Source organism: Sinocyclocheilus anshuiensis, unplaced genomic scaffold (genome assembly GCF_001515605.1).
Source record: "Sinocyclocheilus anshuiensis isolate Anshui unplaced genomic scaffold, SAMN03320099.WGS_v1.1 scaffold1224, whole genome shotgun sequence".
Taxonomy (NCBI): Eukaryota; Metazoa; Chordata; class Actinopteri; order Cypriniformes; family Cyprinidae; genus Sinocyclocheilus; species Sinocyclocheilus anshuiensis.
In genome coordinates this window covers 206,258-225,019 of record NW_015544204.1, presented here as the reverse complement: position 1 = coordinate 225,019, position 18,762 = coordinate 206,258, and the positions used below count along the sequence as shown (strand labels likewise).

General features: G+C 36.7%; 2 protein-coding genes across 3 annotated transcripts in view; both read right to left on the bottom strand.

The window, feature by feature from the left end:
* LOC107696863 (neurotrypsin-like) overlaps positions 1 to 8,195 on the bottom strand; it is a 17,058-nt gene extending 8,863 nt beyond the window's left edge. Inside the window, 5 exon segments of the mRNA XM_016497399.1 lie at positions 311 to 489; positions 587 to 725; positions 2,646 to 2,907; positions 2,910 to 2,951; positions 8,130 to 8,195. Coding sequence (XP_016352885.1) covers positions 311 to 489; positions 587 to 725; positions 2,646 to 2,907; positions 2,910 to 2,951; positions 8,130 to 8,195 — 688 coding nt within the window.
* A 4,084-nt stretch (positions 8,196 to 12,279) lies between these two features.
* On the bottom strand, positions 12,280 to 18,236 carry LOC107696882 (coiled-coil-helix-coiled-coil-helix domain-containing protein 1-like). 2 transcript variants are annotated; one of them, XM_016497424.1, is made up of 4 exons: positions 18,153 to 18,236; positions 17,902 to 18,058; positions 13,693 to 13,805; positions 12,280 to 12,719 (listed from the first exon to the last, which is right to left on the bottom strand). In XM_016497424.1, the coding sequence occupies exons 2-4, from the start codon at positions 18,029 to 18,031 to the stop codon at positions 12,615 to 12,617; spliced, it is 348 nt and encodes a 115-aa protein (XP_016352910.1). In that variant the 5' UTR covers positions 18,032 to 18,058; positions 18,153 to 18,236; the 3' UTR covers positions 12,280 to 12,614. The 2 variants fall into 2 exon arrangements, with proteins under 2 accessions (XP_016352910.1, XP_016352909.1); XM_016497423.1 differs by having other exon boundaries at positions 17,902 to 18,222.
* Between the last annotated feature and the right edge of the window lie 526 nt (positions 18,237 to 18,762).

Genomic DNA, 18,762 nt, shown 5'->3' with positions numbered 1-18,762 from the left:
AATGATTTCTGAAGGATCACGTGACACTGAAGACTGGAATAATTGCTGCTGAAAATCCAGCTTTGCCATTACAGGAATAAATTTAATTTATCAACATATCAACATAGAAAACAGTTATTATAAATTATGATAATATTTCACAATATCACGGTTTCTATTGTTTTTTGATCAAATAAATCCAGCCTTGGTGAACATAAAAGACTTCTTTAAAAAACTTAAAAAAAAAAATCATATCAATGACAAACTTTTGAACAGTATATATATACAGGAATGATTATCAGGATTCCCCACTCAAATAAAACAAGCTTACCCTCAGGTACTGCACACACCACTCCGGCCTCATTTCCATGGTTACAGTCACCAGAGACATACTTCCTGCTCCGGCACTTCAGCAGAGAATCTTCATTGCCATGGCAGCCAAGACGTTCAAAGTGAAAGAGACCAGAACCGGGTCCGAAATAGGAATGTCGAAGCGCAGTGCCGATTTCACTGTTGGGAGTTAGCAGGTAATTAATTGATAGCACATGCTGGGTGTTAATCAGAACAGAGCCTCTAACTGATAATGAATAAAGTTTGCAACTTATACCCAAGCCTCAGTTGTCTACAGACCACACTGGCATCTCGATCAGTCAGGTGGGTGTCACACACTGCTCCCCACCGGCCATTTAGATACACCTCAAGATGACCACTCTTATTAGATGAACCCCCCACCAACCGCACCTCACCTGGAGAACAGGTGCAGAATCAAACATATTCAGGGGTTTAGGAATGATAACGTGTAACAAAACTGTTCTTTGAACTGTTCAAGACAGATAACAAAAAAGCAAAAACAAAAATAATAATAATAATTTATAATATAAATAAATATAGATATGTATTATTTAAGTAATGCATTTAATTATAATTTTTTTCTTCTTCTTATCACACTCTCTCCATAATTTTTAACATTCTAACATTTTTATATGTTATGTTATGTTAGGGTTAGGGTTATTCTAAATAATTTATGGCCATAAGTTAATTTGAAAGGTAGCCTACATCTAGCACATATTCTCCAAATGTAGCTTATCTCTTCACATGGCACGTTGTATGACTAGTAATACACAACCTTTTATTCTTTGAGAAATCCCTTTTTTATAGTCTTGTGTTGCAGATGCAGTCTTCTTTCATTTCAGAGCAGACATCCTGAAATGAAATTAGGTTTTACCGCCATCTTCTTTCTCCTTGACTAGAGGACAACTTAAGTAAAAGTGGCACAACTTACCCCTGTCTCCCCCATTTACATTTACAGACTCTGTGAATTAGCTCTCTATAGTTAGTACAGAATGATCACATTAGAGACACTATGTGCCTTGCAAATTATCATCTTGCTGCCACACGTCATGCACACACAGACATGAATTTAAATACACACTCTAATTATTTGAGTCTGTTACCGTGTTTAATGTTATGCCATAGAAAGGAAAAGGAGGAGAGAGGCAGACAGAGATAATCACAGCTCACAGAGATAAGGCAAACAGATTTCAACACCTGCTCGGTACTGAACCACAGACACAGCCAGGTGATGACAGTCAGCACAAAGAGATCCAGAGTCTGAACAGACACTTTCCGAAAAGGGAGTAACAAATGTGCATGAGTGATGTGAGTCTGACTGATTATTAGACAACAAACGCATAGAGAGGAGAAGATGAATAGAAGACAATAAAAAGAGAGGACAGAGAGAATCCTCGACTGCTGTTAGCTCACTGACAGACACACTGTGGCTGTGTGCTGTGACTGCAGTAATAAACGTCACTCAGCTTCTGTACAACAACACCTACACTAATATAACAGTTATGACACAAATACTCACCAGGACACATTCACTTAATAAACACAAACACCACGGGGTCCAGGATTTAATATGGTATATTCTAACAGCCCATTTATATGTAAAGGCTCCTATTGTGTTGGTCCCTATTTAAAGTGTATAATATGTTTAAGAGTTTATAATGTGTAGCATGTCTTAGTTTAAAGCCTTTCTAGGAAGTTAAGATACAACTTAGCTTGTGCTTCGATCTATACAATGCATATTTTTTAGTCTTTCCGCTAAGATTATGTTTACATACTGTCTCTATACAAATAAACCAAAAAGTAAATAAATAAACCTATAAATAAATACATTTATTTAGGTTTTATTAGCTTAGGCATGATGATTAGGCATGTTTTGGTTATTACGGAGAATAATTTGTGAATATTAATAATGAAACTTTTTGAGAAATAGCCTACACTTTTGTCAAATGTACCATCCTGTGGGTGCATTTAATATGTCTATAAGATATTTAGTGAATAATTTAACTAATTATGACTTAGTCGGGTCACAGTTTATCTCTGAAGTCTAAATGGACCACAGGTTAGTCATGCTAGACTCTCCGTAATGATAACCGGCCTGCTCAACATTTTGAAGAAACAACCTAAAGCGACCTTTTTGCGCAGTAACACTTATCGATTTCAAGCATGTGTTGGATGGTTTGTAAATGGCTTTTTTTTTCACTTTGAACTCACTCCTCCACAAAACTCAAAGTAATACAAAAAAGCTCTTAAAATGAAAATGAAGCTTTTGTAAAATATGTCTAAATGTGAAACAAAGGCCAGTCAGGAGGGCTCACCCTGGTGGCAGTCGCAGTAGGCCCATCCGATGGCTCCTGACTTCTGTCTGAAAAAGCACCAGGGGTTGGATTCACAGTCAGGGTTTCTACATTGGTTGTGGTCGCCCAGTCCACGGTTGGGGTACTGCAGCATGTAGTCTGGAAAGTCTGTCCATTTTAGACAGGAAGAGCCAGAATCTGTCTGAGACACAGATCCATTGTAATAACCCAGCTCAGTGAAGCCCTCAGAGCAGGACAGAGGACCAAATGCAGTGAGTGCCTACCTGAAATCTGCAGCGTATTCAGGTACACAGCGCTTTGTCCTGCCTATGAAGACAAAATAAGCAGTCAATTCACTTCTTTCACTAACACAAATGTAATCAAAGTACCACAGACATGTAGTTTTTGGCCATGTACCATGGTATTCTTTGAAATACCTTGAAGAACCATTTAAATGCCATGGTAAATGAATGGGTAAGATTTGGTATTGGTATTTTGTTCCCTCTCGCCTACAGCCACTGATCGATTGGTGCCTTGTTGTTCCTTCACAATGAGGCAGGAAGTCACTTTCCAAAACCTTCACCCTCTCTGTTCCTCTCTGGTGGAATGAGCTGCTGACACCGTCACAACTTTCAAGAAGTTCTCTCTGAACTTTCTCTATTCTAGCTTGTTTCTTAATTTAGCATTGTAATGAACATGGCATTGAATATTGTTGGCTCTGTGACAAATTGCTTATGCTCCTCTATTGTATGGCGCTTTGGATAAAGTCGTCTGCTAAATGCTTAAATGTAAATGTTGTATGATACATATGAAAGTACCATGTTATTACAATCTGATACTATCACTGTACCATAGCAGTTTTTGTAAAGGTATGACAAATAAATAAAATAAATACTAATTTTATCTAGGCATGAACTATGACATAAAATGTCATGGTTTAATAGGATACAACCCTTATTTTTAGTTTATACCATTTGTTTTGTTTTAATCCCAGTAACCAGCTGCAGCCTTAGTCAGAGGTTTTCTCTCTGGAGATGGTTATCAAAGGTATCTGCTGCTTTACGACGAGGAAATGTCACATAAAGACACGAGTTAATAGTGTAGAGCAGCTTTGCTTTAACTGAGATCAAAGAACACTTTCATGACCATCAAGCCATTACGAGAATGCTACTGTGTGAGCTGGGCGTGATGAAGGGAACAAGCATCACGCTTTTCTCTCATCCTGACCACACTGCAAGCGTCTTGTCCCATCGTTCGCTTGTACTGTAGTCAGGATGAGAGTAAAGTGTGAAGCTCGTTCCGTTCAACAGGGATTAAATACAAATGAGATACATTACAAGACACTCAGATGTGTGTGTGTGTGTATGTTGTTTAGGCACAAGGACACACAGTATACTTTCAAACTAATTAACATTATTGAATGATTCTGATTACTAATCTACTTTTGCTTCCTTGCATCCGTTCGCTTGCATCAAATAATCAGGAAGATCCTTCTTCCAAATTATTCTAATCAAAACCATTAAATTAAACAGAAATATTGTGACTTTGGGCCACAGTGAGCAAATTAAATGATCTATTACAAGTCTCTTGTGAGAGAGCATTCTCTAATAAATTTTATGGGCTACAGGCTAGAAACACACCAGTGACGACAATGCAATTCCATGCTGTACTGTGGGCTGTTCAATTAATTTGTAAGCATTTAAACTATCATTTAATACAGCGATTCATAACTTAGTAGCAGTATTCTTATGCTATTCTGCCAGTCTGTCCTTTATTTTATTTCTGGTTATGTGACTAGAAAGGAAGAAAGTCCTGGGCTTTGTGCCCATTGTCCAAGTCCAAGCAAGAGACAGATGTTAAATCCATCCACCTAGACAGGAGAAGGATATTTAAATAGAAGTCACTTCATTCGGTGCTTTGAGGCATTTATAAAATGGAATGAAATTAGGTTTTAAAAAGTACTCAAAGGACACCCTCTTTAAGTCAATTAGAGGTTATTGAAAGCAAAACATATAATTTCAGATTTGTGGCAAGTAACAACAGTTTTACCAAAGGGAACCTTATCACCACAAATAAATGTTAGAAATCTCACAGTTTTGATTAAAAAAAAAAAAAAGCTCCTAAGAATTTATGGGTTTGCTATCAGATAGTGATGTGCAGGACCAGATAGAGGCCAATGTGCCCTAGTCTCTCTTTAGAAGCAGGTGATAAACCCTCAGGGAGAAAAAGTTAAGACCATCTCATACCCTGAGCATTATGGGCCAAAATGTTTGCAGAGGTAATGGCAGAAATGTATTTACACCTGCATGTGTACACAAATCTACACCCAGCGAACACGAAGCCTAACCCTGTCTTTCCTTGTGTAGATTGCTTTAGCACAGACTTATTAAGCTGAGACGAGTGCACTTAAAGACTGATGGACAAGATAAGCATATTAGAGCTGGAGTATCACTGAAACTCTGTTACACTCTCCTCTTCTGTCTACATTATTCCAAATTTAACTGTAAACAATGTAAAAAAAAAAAACTGAAAGAAACCTGACACAGTATCATTCTCTATCTTATTAAAAAGCATGTTTATCATCAGAGAACAGTATTGGTTTTCTAATGTGAGCCGTATTTAAACCTCCATCCATTATGATTGTCTTGATTTAAATCAGGCAGAAGACGATGCCATGAGTATCTAACAAAAAAATCTATCAAACAAAAAACCTGTTAAAAATCTAATAATTAATGATAATTATTTTCATTATAATATAGTATAATATAATATAATACAACTAAAATATACTAGAATACAACTAAAATATAATATAATGAAAGTTAATTATTCATGTTTTTTTTAAGATTAAGTGTTAGATGACAGCAAAGGTCATCTAAATGTAAAATCTATTTAAACAAATGAGAATGAGCAAAATAAGCACAACTAAATATGATTAAATATTAAAAGAACATATGAAATATATATTATATAGGATATATGTCCAATAAATAAAAAAGAAATCAGGCAATAACTGGTACTGGTATTTTGTTAATTTCTAAAAATGTGAAAGTGAAACTTTACAAAAATCAGCTCATAATCCTTTCATTATTATCATAAGTATGTGCAGCGCGTAGTCGATGAGAAAATACCATAGAGCAAAAACTAAGATCTGTGGAGAAGAGATTTGATCTTTGATGTTTCTTTTAATGGCTTTAGCATGATTGGTCTTCTTTACGCCATAAGATTTGATAATGACCGATTCAAAAATATGTTTAGGCATTATAAATAGTTTCCATTCTTGTACATTGGCAGGTTAATAGTTCAACAGTCCTAAATCTTTTCTTGCACACACTCATGTCTTGTCTCGTGGGAGCTCAGGTTCCACGCTGTATGTCGGTCTGGACATACAGTACAGCAATTTGCTGAAATAGCATTAGGGTAGAGTTCCAGTCATATTTTCCATGGTGTTACAGTTATAGATCACGATAAAGACCACCAACAAGACTCCTGGTGGAACCACAAGAGACTAAATATAAGAGGTTTAACAGCACAGACTGCTGGTCTGAGTAAAATAAGTCTACAGAAGAGGCAATCATAGAGGAATCTCACACTGCCCCAGCATGAACTGGGAGTAGGTTGACGGTTCTGTGGGAAGGTTGAGTATATTTCAGCATCCTGCCCTAAGGACGTCAGCGCACAAACCTGTCCAGGCTTGGAAGACAAGGAAAGCATCAAAGTTCACAGAATATGACTATGACACGTGCAATAAGCAAAAACAGTGGGGCGTTCAATCTCAAAGCTACTCCTCAAAGCCCATCAATGCCAGAGTTGTTTCACATCCATTCACTGTCATCAGTAAGTGTTTGTGCTTCACTCATATTACGAGCACATTGAATATTGGGTTTCGCTTCATAGCAATCTTGTCTGAGGAGAAATTGTTGCGGTTGAGTATTTCTTTAACTCTGCCGTAGGGAACCATCAACGAAAGTATCTCTTGACTGCCGAGTGGTTTGCATCAGTTAATGCTGTATTAGATATAGTGCCAAGCAGGAATGTGTTTTTTGGCATTGAAAGAGATGCTCTTTACAAGAACAAAATACTGTGATATTTCAGCCGCTACCAGTAATGAGTATGTGTCTGAATTAAGTGGCATAATTTAATTTCCCAAGAAAATTGTCACACACAAAGAGATGCCGGTATATTGCCAATTCTGATGAAAAAAAGGATTCCAGCTTGCACCTTTATTTAACCTTTAAGAATGAAGGGAACAAGCATCACGCTTTTCTCTCATCCTGACCACACTGCAAGCGTCTTGTCCCATCGTTCGCTTGTACTGTAGTCAGGATGAGAGTAAAGTGTGAAGCTCGTTCCGTTCAACAGGGATTAAATACAAATGAGATACATTACAAGACACTCAGAATTAAGTACACACACACACACACACACACACACACACACACACACACACACTAAAATCATGCACACATTAACTGTCTTTGTCCTAGGAAATGACACCCCCCTGTCATTCTTGTTTTTTTGTACAACAGATCTAAAGACCTTCAAGAAAAAAAAAACACTACATAAAACTGAAAACATGTTTTAATTTTTTTCTTTTAGATATTCTTGACAATATTACAAAGCCTTACTCTAATACCAAAACCCAAAATGACTGAAAGACAGATTTTTTAAGCTTTGTTTGTTTTTTTTTTTTTTGGTGAACTTATCCGGCACATGATACGTAATGCTTAAGTAGGTATATTTTCCCAAGTGAAGGTAGTTAGGGATTATTATGTTGTGTTTTATTATTTTCATTAATCTTTTGTTTATTTTATTAATATATGCCTGCTGAAACATCTTAAACCAGCCTGGTCTGTTGCCCAATTTTCAGCTTGTCAGGCTGCTACAGAACAGCTCAAGCTCATTTTAAACCAGCTAAAACCAGCAAAGCAACTTAAGCCTTTTTTTTTTTTTATCAAAAAGGGAATAAATAAAAACACATAAATAACTCAAGATATTATGGAAACAGATTCATAAGGGACGTAAATATGCATATGTACAGTTCTCATTGTCTCGTAATTATTTAGCTCAGTTACAGAGCTGAAATGTATTCGGGGCAAAGTAAACCTCGGCCACAAAAATGAACAAAGACTGCACAAGATAATGCCAATTGTAAAAATAACCACACTTTCAAGGCGTTAATGTCACACAGAGTAAGTGAAGGCGTCAAAGCGTCATAACATGCACGATCATAATTCATTCCCGTGTCGCCTTCCATTCTAACTACTCATTTAGAAGAAGAAAAATGTACAATGCCATTTTATAGCCCAGTACAGTGGGGGAAAACCACTGTCATCACAGTAGCTTTCCCCCCGCTGTCTTAACTCCTCTAAAACCCCCACGTCAGTCAGGAGTTCTTCGTTATTTTTCTTCAGGACAAATCACAGCCAGTTTGCCTTTTTGTTAACTCAGCTGACTAGGTATGCATAGGTCAATAAAGCAAAAAAAAAAACTGCCTTTACATACCTCGCCGTAGACAGTGATAGAGAAAAGAAGGACAGCAGCAACAGAGAGGATCCCGCTGATATCCATCCTGTCATTGACTATACACCCAGCACAACTGTCCCATCATCATCGCGGGCACACATTGTTTACAAATGTTTGCACGGAAGAAGAAACCTCGACAATGACGAGACAGAACAAAACAACATCATGTAAACTTCAAAAGTCCACCGACACGACTGACACTATGACTGAGCTTTGCGTTCAGTATATGAGATGACACTGAAAGAAGAGACGCCGCTCCAGCAGCCTTCAACACAGTACACGTTACAGCTGATTATAGGACATAAACATTTATGGATCACAGTGCGGAGTGGTTGGCCCCTTATGGCAAGCCGTTTTAACAATTATTCCTTTAAAGGGGTCATATGATGCGATTTCAATTTTTCCTTTCTCTTTGGAGTGTTACAAGCTCTTGGTGCATAAAGAAGATCTGTAAAGTTGCAAAGACTAAAGTCTCAAATCCAAAGAGATATTCTTTATAAAAGTTAAGAGTCAGCCACACCTACCTAAAACGGCTCGTTCTAACACACCCCCACATATCTACCTCACTATGTGGGAAGATTTGCATAACGCCACCCAGATGTTCACGCAAAGAAAGAAGGCGTAACTTTTATTCTCACTGTAGTATTGTTGCCGCTGCAGCCATGTCGTGAAGACGCTGTGTGCTTCATTGTGAAAGCGACACTACTTTGTTTGGTCTTCCAAAAGAGGACGATATCCGCTTCGTCATGCCTAGAGCTGATCTGTGCTGAGTCCAGCCCGGGGACGTCACATGTGGTTGCTGCTCATTCGTCGGATCCGCCGGGCGCGCTGTTGAGGAGAAACAATAATGTACAGTATGTGGAAAATAATGTTTTTTTTTACTTTAAACCGCAAAAACACATTTCATTACACCAAATACAAAAAATAATGTTCTTTTTAGCAGCATCATATGACCCCTTTAAGCGAACTAGCATCTGTTTTTGTTACTAATCCTTAGTTTTAATTGGAAATCCAATAGTGACTATCTTCTGCAATTTCACTAGTAACTATTGAGTTTTTTTTTTTACTAGTTTATAAAAAGCCAACAAAATGTTTATTTTGCGGACAAAGGTTAAATAAATAAATACAGTAAAGAAAAGAAAACCGCTTTACTGCCAATTTAATTAATTAATAGCATTGAAGGATTGGGCCAAACAACTTTGCCCAAAGTTTATAATTGGCATCATTCTTAATAGTAATCACCTATGACAAACATAAAGTTAAAACATGTTAGAATAGCACTAAAATTGAAAAAGAACGAAAATTCACCCTTCAAAATGCATGTTATAGATCTTATTGTGAGCTATTCATCTGTTCATTGTAATTCATCATGTTTCTTTTTGACCTCATCAAAATATCATAACTGGATCTTCCCGTGAAAACGACACGTCTCTCTGGTGGCATATGCAGGACTTCTCCAATCATTTACTCCGCTTAAACGTGGGGGAAGTCGTGGCCTAATGGTTAGAGTCGGACTCGTAACCCAAAGGTTGCAGGTTCGAGTCTCGTACCAGCAGGGATTGCAGGTTGGGGGAGTGAATGTACAGCGCTCTCTCCCACCTTCAATACCATGACTGAGGTACCCTTGAGCAAGGCACCGAACCCCCAACTGCAGCAAAAATGGCTGCCCACTGCTCCGGGTGTGTGTTCACGGTGTGTGTTCACTGCTGTGTGTGTGCACTTTGGATGGGATAAATGCAGAGCACTAATTCCGAGTATGGGTCACCATACTTGGCCACATGTCACGTCAAAATAAATAAATAAACCCCGCCAGCTCAGCTCATGCTCATCTGCTGCCTCCACTTTTGAGTGGAAAGCCCAAAATTCAATTAACAACTGATGAATAGAACCATGCCCTCGCCCTAGGTTTTTTTTTTCTTAAAATCTCATACACTTGGATGTAAGTTAAGATAGGAAAGAAAAGAGCTGTCACTACTTCAGTTTCATCACAACTTTCAAAGACTCTCAAACTACTTGTAGGCTTTTTCCCTTCCAAGAATTGCAGCCTTTAATAAGATTGTAATGAGAGAAAAAAAAAACAGTAAAAAAACGTATAACTAATTTATGAGGTGAATTCGTACAATGCGATTTGTACAGAAACATACAATTTTTAGGAAAAAGGTAAGCATTAAGTTCCACACCCAAACCCAACCGTCAGTAGGGCATAAGCAGACCGTACAAAAATGTACAAGTGATATTGTATGAATGCAAATGATTTAGCCACCAATTTGTCAAAACGCAAAATAGTTATGAATTGTCATGAGTGTGTATCATACAGGACCTATTTGAATTCAGAAATTTAAAACATATCCATCATATAAAAAAATCAAGTTATTATCTGCATGAAATGCTTTTTTGAATAGATTTTTTAATAACTCAACAGACCCTTGTACAGCACCCCCCAAAAATGTGCCTAAAGCTTAAAAATAGAAAACACAGATCTTTTGCGGTCACATAGCAAATATGAAACAGACAGACAAGTAATTATTTTCCATAACTCCTGAAAACTCCCTAACATAGGACAAAGGGCATGTGTTGATAAGGTGGATATTATTAACCACTTGGACAATCTTTTAAATGTCTTGGGTTTTATGAATATCATATGAAAAAGAGGCTCAGTATACAGGTGTGGTTAAGCTCACCTTGTCTTCCATTGTTCACCTGTGTACACAGACACTTGAATACACCTCATTCCACATTGTTCACCATTCATAGCTTCAATAGAAGTTAACAATACCTGAATCACATACTCATAATTTAATAAAAGATCAAAGTCTCCTTTTAACCTGAGCACAACTACACACGTTATTCATACGATAAACATAATTCTCCTATACTTAAATTCATTCATCTATAGGATCAGTTTATTTGTGTCCAGAATTGAGTTGGTCTACACGCATAAAGACAAATAACATGTTTTCTAATCTTGCTAAGAGATGGATTTGGCCTCTACATCATTCACAGATTACGTCATACATGAATGTAAGAATTTGTAGATTTGATTAAAACAACCATGTTTTATCAGGCATCAAGGAGCTATAAAAACAAGTGATAATAGTTTTATCTCTTATCTGATGCCCAGAGGAGTGGCTGCATTGTTTGGCATTCATCCACACTCTGTTCTGGGGTGTTAATCTGGTTTATATACATGCTCAAGGAACTGAAGACTGGAATGGCTTACTGTATATAACATCAAATGCCTAGTAAACATAACAGGTTGAGGTCAAATGTCATCACTGCCACCATAACGTATTTTAAATTAAATCTGAGAGGCATTGACATGGTAGCACCTTTTTGCATAGCTGTAGCTGTCTTTTCCTAAAGTATTTTTAGCTGTTCATTGTTACTTCATTTATTTTTGAAGTTTGTGCTGTTGACAACTGTGCAAATTTGCAATGTCGTGACTGAGCAAAGTTTAGACTTACAGCAGACGGCATTTCCTTTGGGGTCTAAACACATTACGCTGCAGACAATTGTAGATAATCAGCCTAAGGAAATGGTGGACAGTGTTATCACAGGATGGCTATGGTTAAATTGCATTAAGAAAACTAAACCAATTCATGGTCACAAAGTTTATCAATGTTTCAAATCAAACAAAACATAAATAACATCGGAACAGAAAGTGCATTATTTGTAAGTTAATATGTTTAATAATGAGTTATTTCTATCTTTATTCCAGAGCCCTCATGGTCAAATTCAATACAATTTATCTTGGCATGTAACGTGATCCGGCACAGAGTACTTCTCCCTTGATCTCCATTTTCTGATAATTGAAAATGGCTGAGACTAATTATATTGTGGACACAGCATGCATGAAACAGGAAAAAAAAAAAAGAAGTAAAAAATAAACTGCTGGGTTTTACAAGTCACAGCTCAGTTATGCAGGGGAGATTTAGAAAAGTAATATGATAACATTCAGATTATCCAAGAAGTAACATTGGTATAGTCAAACATCAATAACACAAATTACAAAATTATTAAATGGGACACTTCACCCAAAAATGAAAAGTCTATCATCATTTACTCACCCTCACGTCATTACAAATCTGTATGACTTTCTTTCATCTGCTGAACACAAAAGAAGACATGAAGATGAGGAAAGGGTGACAGATTTTCATTTTTGGGTGAACTATCCCTTTAAGTGTGTGAAGGGACCAGTGTTTGTTCCTTTGTACTGTTTTGATGAGATGACCTACAGGAGTGCAGTAATGTAGTAATAACCAAATGTGCCTTCAAAACCTTGCGAACGCAGTTCATTTGCTTTTGTGAGCATCTGCTGATGTGCTTTTGGCAGACTTCATTTCGGGGTTTTTTTTTCTTTTCTTTTTTTAGAAAACCCAGTCAGATACACTCAGACTAAAGTCCTCATCTATACAGCTCAGACAATAAAAGTGTCCATTCTTTGACTAATCTGTGTTAGTGGTACTAGATCTCACTGCTCAGGCTGGGAAATCGTTTTAATAATGTGTTGGCTTCTTTAGGCAAAAGTCGACCCTGGGTTCCCTGCTTTCCTTTGGCCTTGTTCTGCGCCTGTAAGAAGTGAAATTAGGAAACAATGTTAAATAAAAATAACTATTGCATTTAAGATTCAAAGGCTTTAAGAGAAGTCATTCCAACCAGCTTTCAAGCTGTAGAGGAGACAATAACAGAAACTTGATCACACTAGATGCGTGAGGATGCCATAAACAGGAAACTGCATTGCAAAGTGGGAAGTGTGTTCGCCATAACCTGGCAGAGAAAATCTATCTGGTTGTACATCCTAATTACCCATTCCCATGTATTCATCAAAACCATGTTAATTAAAGGGATAGTTCACCCAAAAATGAAAATTCTGTCATTTAATTACCTTCATGTCGTTCCAAATCCATAAGACCTTCGTTCATCTTCAGAACACAAATATAGAACAAATATATTTTTGATGAAATCCGAGAGCTTTCTGACCCTGCATAGACAGCAACAGACCTATTTTGTTCAAGGCCCAGAAAGGTAGTAAGGACTTCAATAAAATAGTCCATAGTCAGTGGTTCAACCGTAATTTTATGAAGCTACGAGAATACTTTGTGCGCAAAGAAAACAAAAATCACGACTTTATTCAACAATTCTTCTCTTCCGCCTCAGTCTCCGCTGCCGTTCACGAGAGTACCATGACTAAAGTCGTTATTTTTGTTATTTTTTGCACACAAATGTATTCCCGTAGCTTCATAACATTACGGTTGAACCACTGATGTCACATGGGCATTTTATTGAAGTCCTTACTACCTTTCTGGGCCTTGAACGTGTCAGCTGCTTTGCTGTCTATGCAGGGTAAGAAAGCTCTTACTCTCACTTAATTTGTGTTCTGAAGATGAACGAACGAAGGCCTTACGGGTTTGGAACGACATGAGGGTGAGTAATTAAAGACAGAATTTTCATTTTTGGGTGAACTATCCCTTTAAGGATGTTAAACTACTGTCAGCTATCAGTAGGCTGTTTTACAGAGGATTTCCTGAGGACTGTGAGTTACCTTTTCAACACATGTGTAGAAGACTGAGACTTCTTTAGAACAGACTGTGTTGTTGAAGTCATTCTGTTTCCAGCAAGCCATCAGCAATGACATTTCCGTTACACAGGTGGCCTCTGTAACAAAGAGTGTGTGTATCACCATGTAAGAGTTCAGCAAAAATAATGCATTACAACAGCCCTTCGAAGTTGCCTTAAAAAGCAAACCAGCATCATTTGTATTTCCTGTCCCATTTAGAGAAGCAAAAATAATTTTTGTGCATGCTCATCATTTTACTTTAGCCAATCAGTTACTTTTCAAAATGGAGACTGAGTGACACTAAAGTACTTTTAATGAATGTATAAGTGCTAAAATGTATCTTTATGCTTAAAAAAATATTGTTTTAATTGAACTACAGCTGACTTTAGTTGATGTTAAAACTGTAGTTAGATATAAATCTGAGATTGTTTTCTAGCAAGCACAATATTTAACCAACCATATGAAGCCTTGCATATCATATTTGATATATGATTTTCTAAGGCTTCTAAATTAACATGATCAAAACTTTGCTGGAAAACCTGTTCTACACAATCTACTACATGCCTGATTTTAGCAAGGCCTTTTACTAATTCTAAAAATATCCAATTTCAGGTGGTGGTACACATCATTTTGCTGTAAAATCTTTAACAACTTATATAAACTACATGTAATTATAACTTTTATATTGTTATTAATATTTCAAGATGAACATTTACCGGACTGAAGGTGTATTTGTACATCGCTCCAGCATCATTGTATTGCATTGCATTATATATTATATACTGTATTTTCCCCCACAATTAAAACAACCGAGCTTTGATCATAATCCGTCTAATTGATTTTCATTATAAGTTTATTTTATTTAGGCCATATAAACAATAATATCTACAGCAGATATGTACTTGCTCAGTTTGGGCCTTTGTATAAAACAAGTGTTTTTCCCTTCGCGAATGTGTGCTATATAATCTCACTATAACATACTACTTCTTGGGCCATAAAAGTCTGATGTATCAAATATGACACAAACATTTTTTAAATGTTCTTTTATATTTTGCATAAAGGTTCAATAAACTGTTCCGTATTAATATTTTCAGGGTTTTAAAGGCTAAGCAGAGAACCTTTACACTCCATTTAGAAATATTATACGTAATATTTCACAAATATGCATAAAATTATCCCATACATTCAACACTTCGAAAAAGGATAAATAGGCAATGTAAGCGAATAAACAAAACTTAATGTAAATTCTGTAATGTTAACAGTTTCGATCTAAAGCAGGCCAGAAGAAGAAGCCAAGAAACTAACAGACACCGAACAATTTAAAACGTTTTGCTCGTGATTTATTGATCCGGAAAAGTCGAATCTGTGAATATCTTGCTAACTTTACCGAACTCGAGCAGACAGCAAAAACGGCGAGAAAGACCGTGGCAGCTGCCACGAACTCTGGCAGCTACCTGTGTCTCCTGGCAAGAACTCTCTGGCAGCTACATTTAGATTTACATTTAGTCATTTTGCAGACGCTTTTATCCAGGTGGCCTCTGTAACAAAGAGTGTGTGTATCACCATGTAAGAGTTCAGCAAAAATAATGCATTACAACAGCCCTTCGAAGTTGCCTTAAAAAGCAAACCAGCATCATTTGTATTTCCTGTCCCATTTAGAGAAGCAAAAATAATTTTTGTGCATGCTCATCATTTTACTTTAGCCAATCAGTTACTTTTCAAAATGGAGACTGAGTGACACTAAAGTACTTTTAATGAATGTATAAGTGCTAAAATGTATCTTTATGCTTAAAAAAATATTGTTTTAATTGAACTACAGCTGACTTTAGTTGATGTTAAAACTGTAGTTAGATATAAATCTGAGATTGTTTTCTAGCAAGCACAATATTTAACCAACCATATGAAGCCTTGCATATCATATTTGATATATGATTTTCTAAGGCTTCTAAATTAACATGATCAAAACTTTGCTGGAAAACCTGTTCTACACAATCTACTACATGCCTGATTTTAGCAAGGCCTTTTACTAATTCTAAAAATATCCAATTTCAGGTGGTGGTACACATCATTTTGCTGTAAAATCTTTAACAACTTATATAAACTACATGTAATTATAACTTTTATATTGTTATTAATATTTCAAGATGAACATTTACCGGACTGAAGGTGTATTTGTACATCGCTCCAGCATCATTGTATTGCATTGCATTATATATTATATACTGTATTTTCCCCCACAATTAAAACAACCGAGCTTTGATCATAATCCGTCTAATTGATTTTCATTATAAGTTTATTTTATTTAGGCCATATAAACAATAATATCTACAGCAGATATGTACTTGGTCAGTTTGGGCCTTTGTATAAAACAAGTGTTTTTCCCTTCGCGAATGTGTGCTATATAATCTCACTATAACATACTACTTCTTGGGCCATAAAAGTCTGATGTATCAAATATGACACAAACATTTTTTAAATGTTCTTTTATATTTTGCATAAAGGTTCAATAAACTGTTCCGTATTAATATTTTCAGGGTTTTAAAGGCTAAGCAGAGAACCTTTACACTCCATTTAGAAATATTATACGTAATATTTCACAAATATGCATAAAATTATCCCATACATTCAACACTTCGAAAAAGGATAAATAGGCAATGTAAGCGAATAAACAAAACTTAATGTAAATTCTGTAATGTTAACAGTTTCGATCTAAAGCAGGCCAGAAGAAGAAGCCAAGAAACTAACAGACACCGAACAATTTAAAACGTTTTGCTCGTGATTTATTGATCCGGAAAAGTCGAATCTGTGAATATCTTGCTAACTTTACCGAACTCGAGCAGACAGCAAAAACGGCGAGAAAGACCGTGGCAGCTGCCACGAACTCTGGCAGCTACCTGTGTCTCCTGGCAAGAACTCTCTGGCAGCTACATTTAGATTTACATTTAGTCATTTTGCAGACGCTTTTATCCAAACGACTTAATTGCAGAATACATAAAGCGATTCTTCTTAAAGCGGCAGACAGACACAGGAAGTGCTTGTAATACCAAGTTTTAGGCATTGTTCAAATACGTACAAGCTAGAAAGGGAAGGAATAAATAAAAAGGAAGACAGAGTTTTTTTTTAATTTAGGATACATGCAGCTGATACATAAAAATGTATAATAATAATAATAATATTAATACAATTGTGGGAACTTTGCATCATCATTTAAAAAAACCTCCACCGCACGCCACTGAGAACAGTGTTTTACCGAGCAAACAGTAAAAACGGCGAGAAAGACCGTGGCAGCTGTCAGAAACGACTAGTGGTAAGCTGCCACGAACTAGGGCTGGGAATCGATTCCAAAAAGAATCGATTCCTCGATTCAGAGGCGTTGGGAATCGAGAGTCGATTCTTTTTATATTTTTATTACCATTCGCCTCCCTCGTGCTCGCTAAAAGGGATTAGAAGTCACTAGAACCAGTTAAAAAAAACACGATTCAGAGGTTATTTTACGGTGGACCTGGCTTGTCCACAATTTTGAGCGCTGCACGACAGAATAGATCATCAAGGGTCTTGATCTTATTTTCATCTGAAATACTATTTTTTTTTTAAACATTTCTATCAGCCAATGATAATTATAAAAGAACACGTCCCGAGCATAGATCAGTGGCTGAGAGCGCATCTGATTGACAGATAAACCACGAGCTCTATCAGTTATTGTTAATGTTCTGGTTATTTTGTTTCAGTGTAGTTTGTTAATTTTGTGCAAAGCATACAGTCAAAGTAAACTTCATCATTCAGCTGAACTGTGCACATTTATTTTAGACACTTTATGTCATGTTCAACTCATGTGATAAACGCATGTCCCTGCTGAGCTGTGGGCAATGACTAATTTCACGGGCAAAGCAGACAAAATTACAATTTATGTATCGTCATTTTTTTTTGTTGTTGTTACAAATAAAGCTTCATATTATGAGAAGGATGCTTTCTACGACCTTTATCCTGCAGTCATGGTGAGATTATAGATTCCTTCAATCTAAAAAAAACAAGAATCGAAAACAACAGCGAGGAATCGATTCCAGAACCAGGAATCGGAATTGGACTCGATTCTAAAAATGTCGTAATCGAACAGCCCTACCACGAACAGAGAGAGCGCCAGCTCTTGTGCACATACATTCACATACATGTTCAATGGAGAAAAAAAGTCCTAACCTCCTTTCTTCAGTTTGCGGCTGGCGACTTCATTCTTAAGCGCCAGAGGTTTGATGGGTCTCAGTACGGGTTTTCCATTTTGCCTGCTCAACAGTTTAGCAACCTTCTCTTGAATCACAGATCCACTCATCGCCTTTCTATAATGTCTCCTCCCGAGCTGGTACAAACATTAAATCCAAAATAAGAAAGAAACGTAGCCTAATATTAGAACATAAGTAATAACTAAAATGTCATTGCCGAGTACTTCTTACTTCACGTCCTCATATGTAAGTCGCCATTTTCTGTCGGAAAGCGTTCTCTACCGGTTGTTATGGTTACCGCTGCCAACAGTGTCGTAAAAGTATCGTGAGTTGTGTTTGTTCTTCTTCTTTCTTTTACTGGCAACCGCACTTAACGGTGCATTACTCGCCATCATCAGGTAGCTTGGATCAGAAACATTTCCTCTATCTCTTAACATTTTCTAACACCCCCCAATAAAAAATAAAAAATAAATAAATAAATAAAAAACACACTGGCGCTGCGTGTTCAGCTCCTCCAGTTTCCACCCCAATTTCCTTTAAATCCCAGTATCCCACTGTATCCTTATTTAAACTTCAGATATACTTTCCCTTCTACCCACACTATTTTAGCGTCTTCATCCCATACTTCTACCTCTCTATATATACTTATCCTACATTCTCTTCATTAAACCTGTATTATTCAGAAACTGAAACAACACATTTATCGTACTATTTCCTATATCTGAGTCTAATATATTCTTTAATGTTAACTCTTTTCCTTCATTCTTCCATACTTCTCTTAGCACTTCTCTTTCTTCATCATAACCCTTACAATTAATAATCACGTGTTCTACAGTTTCAC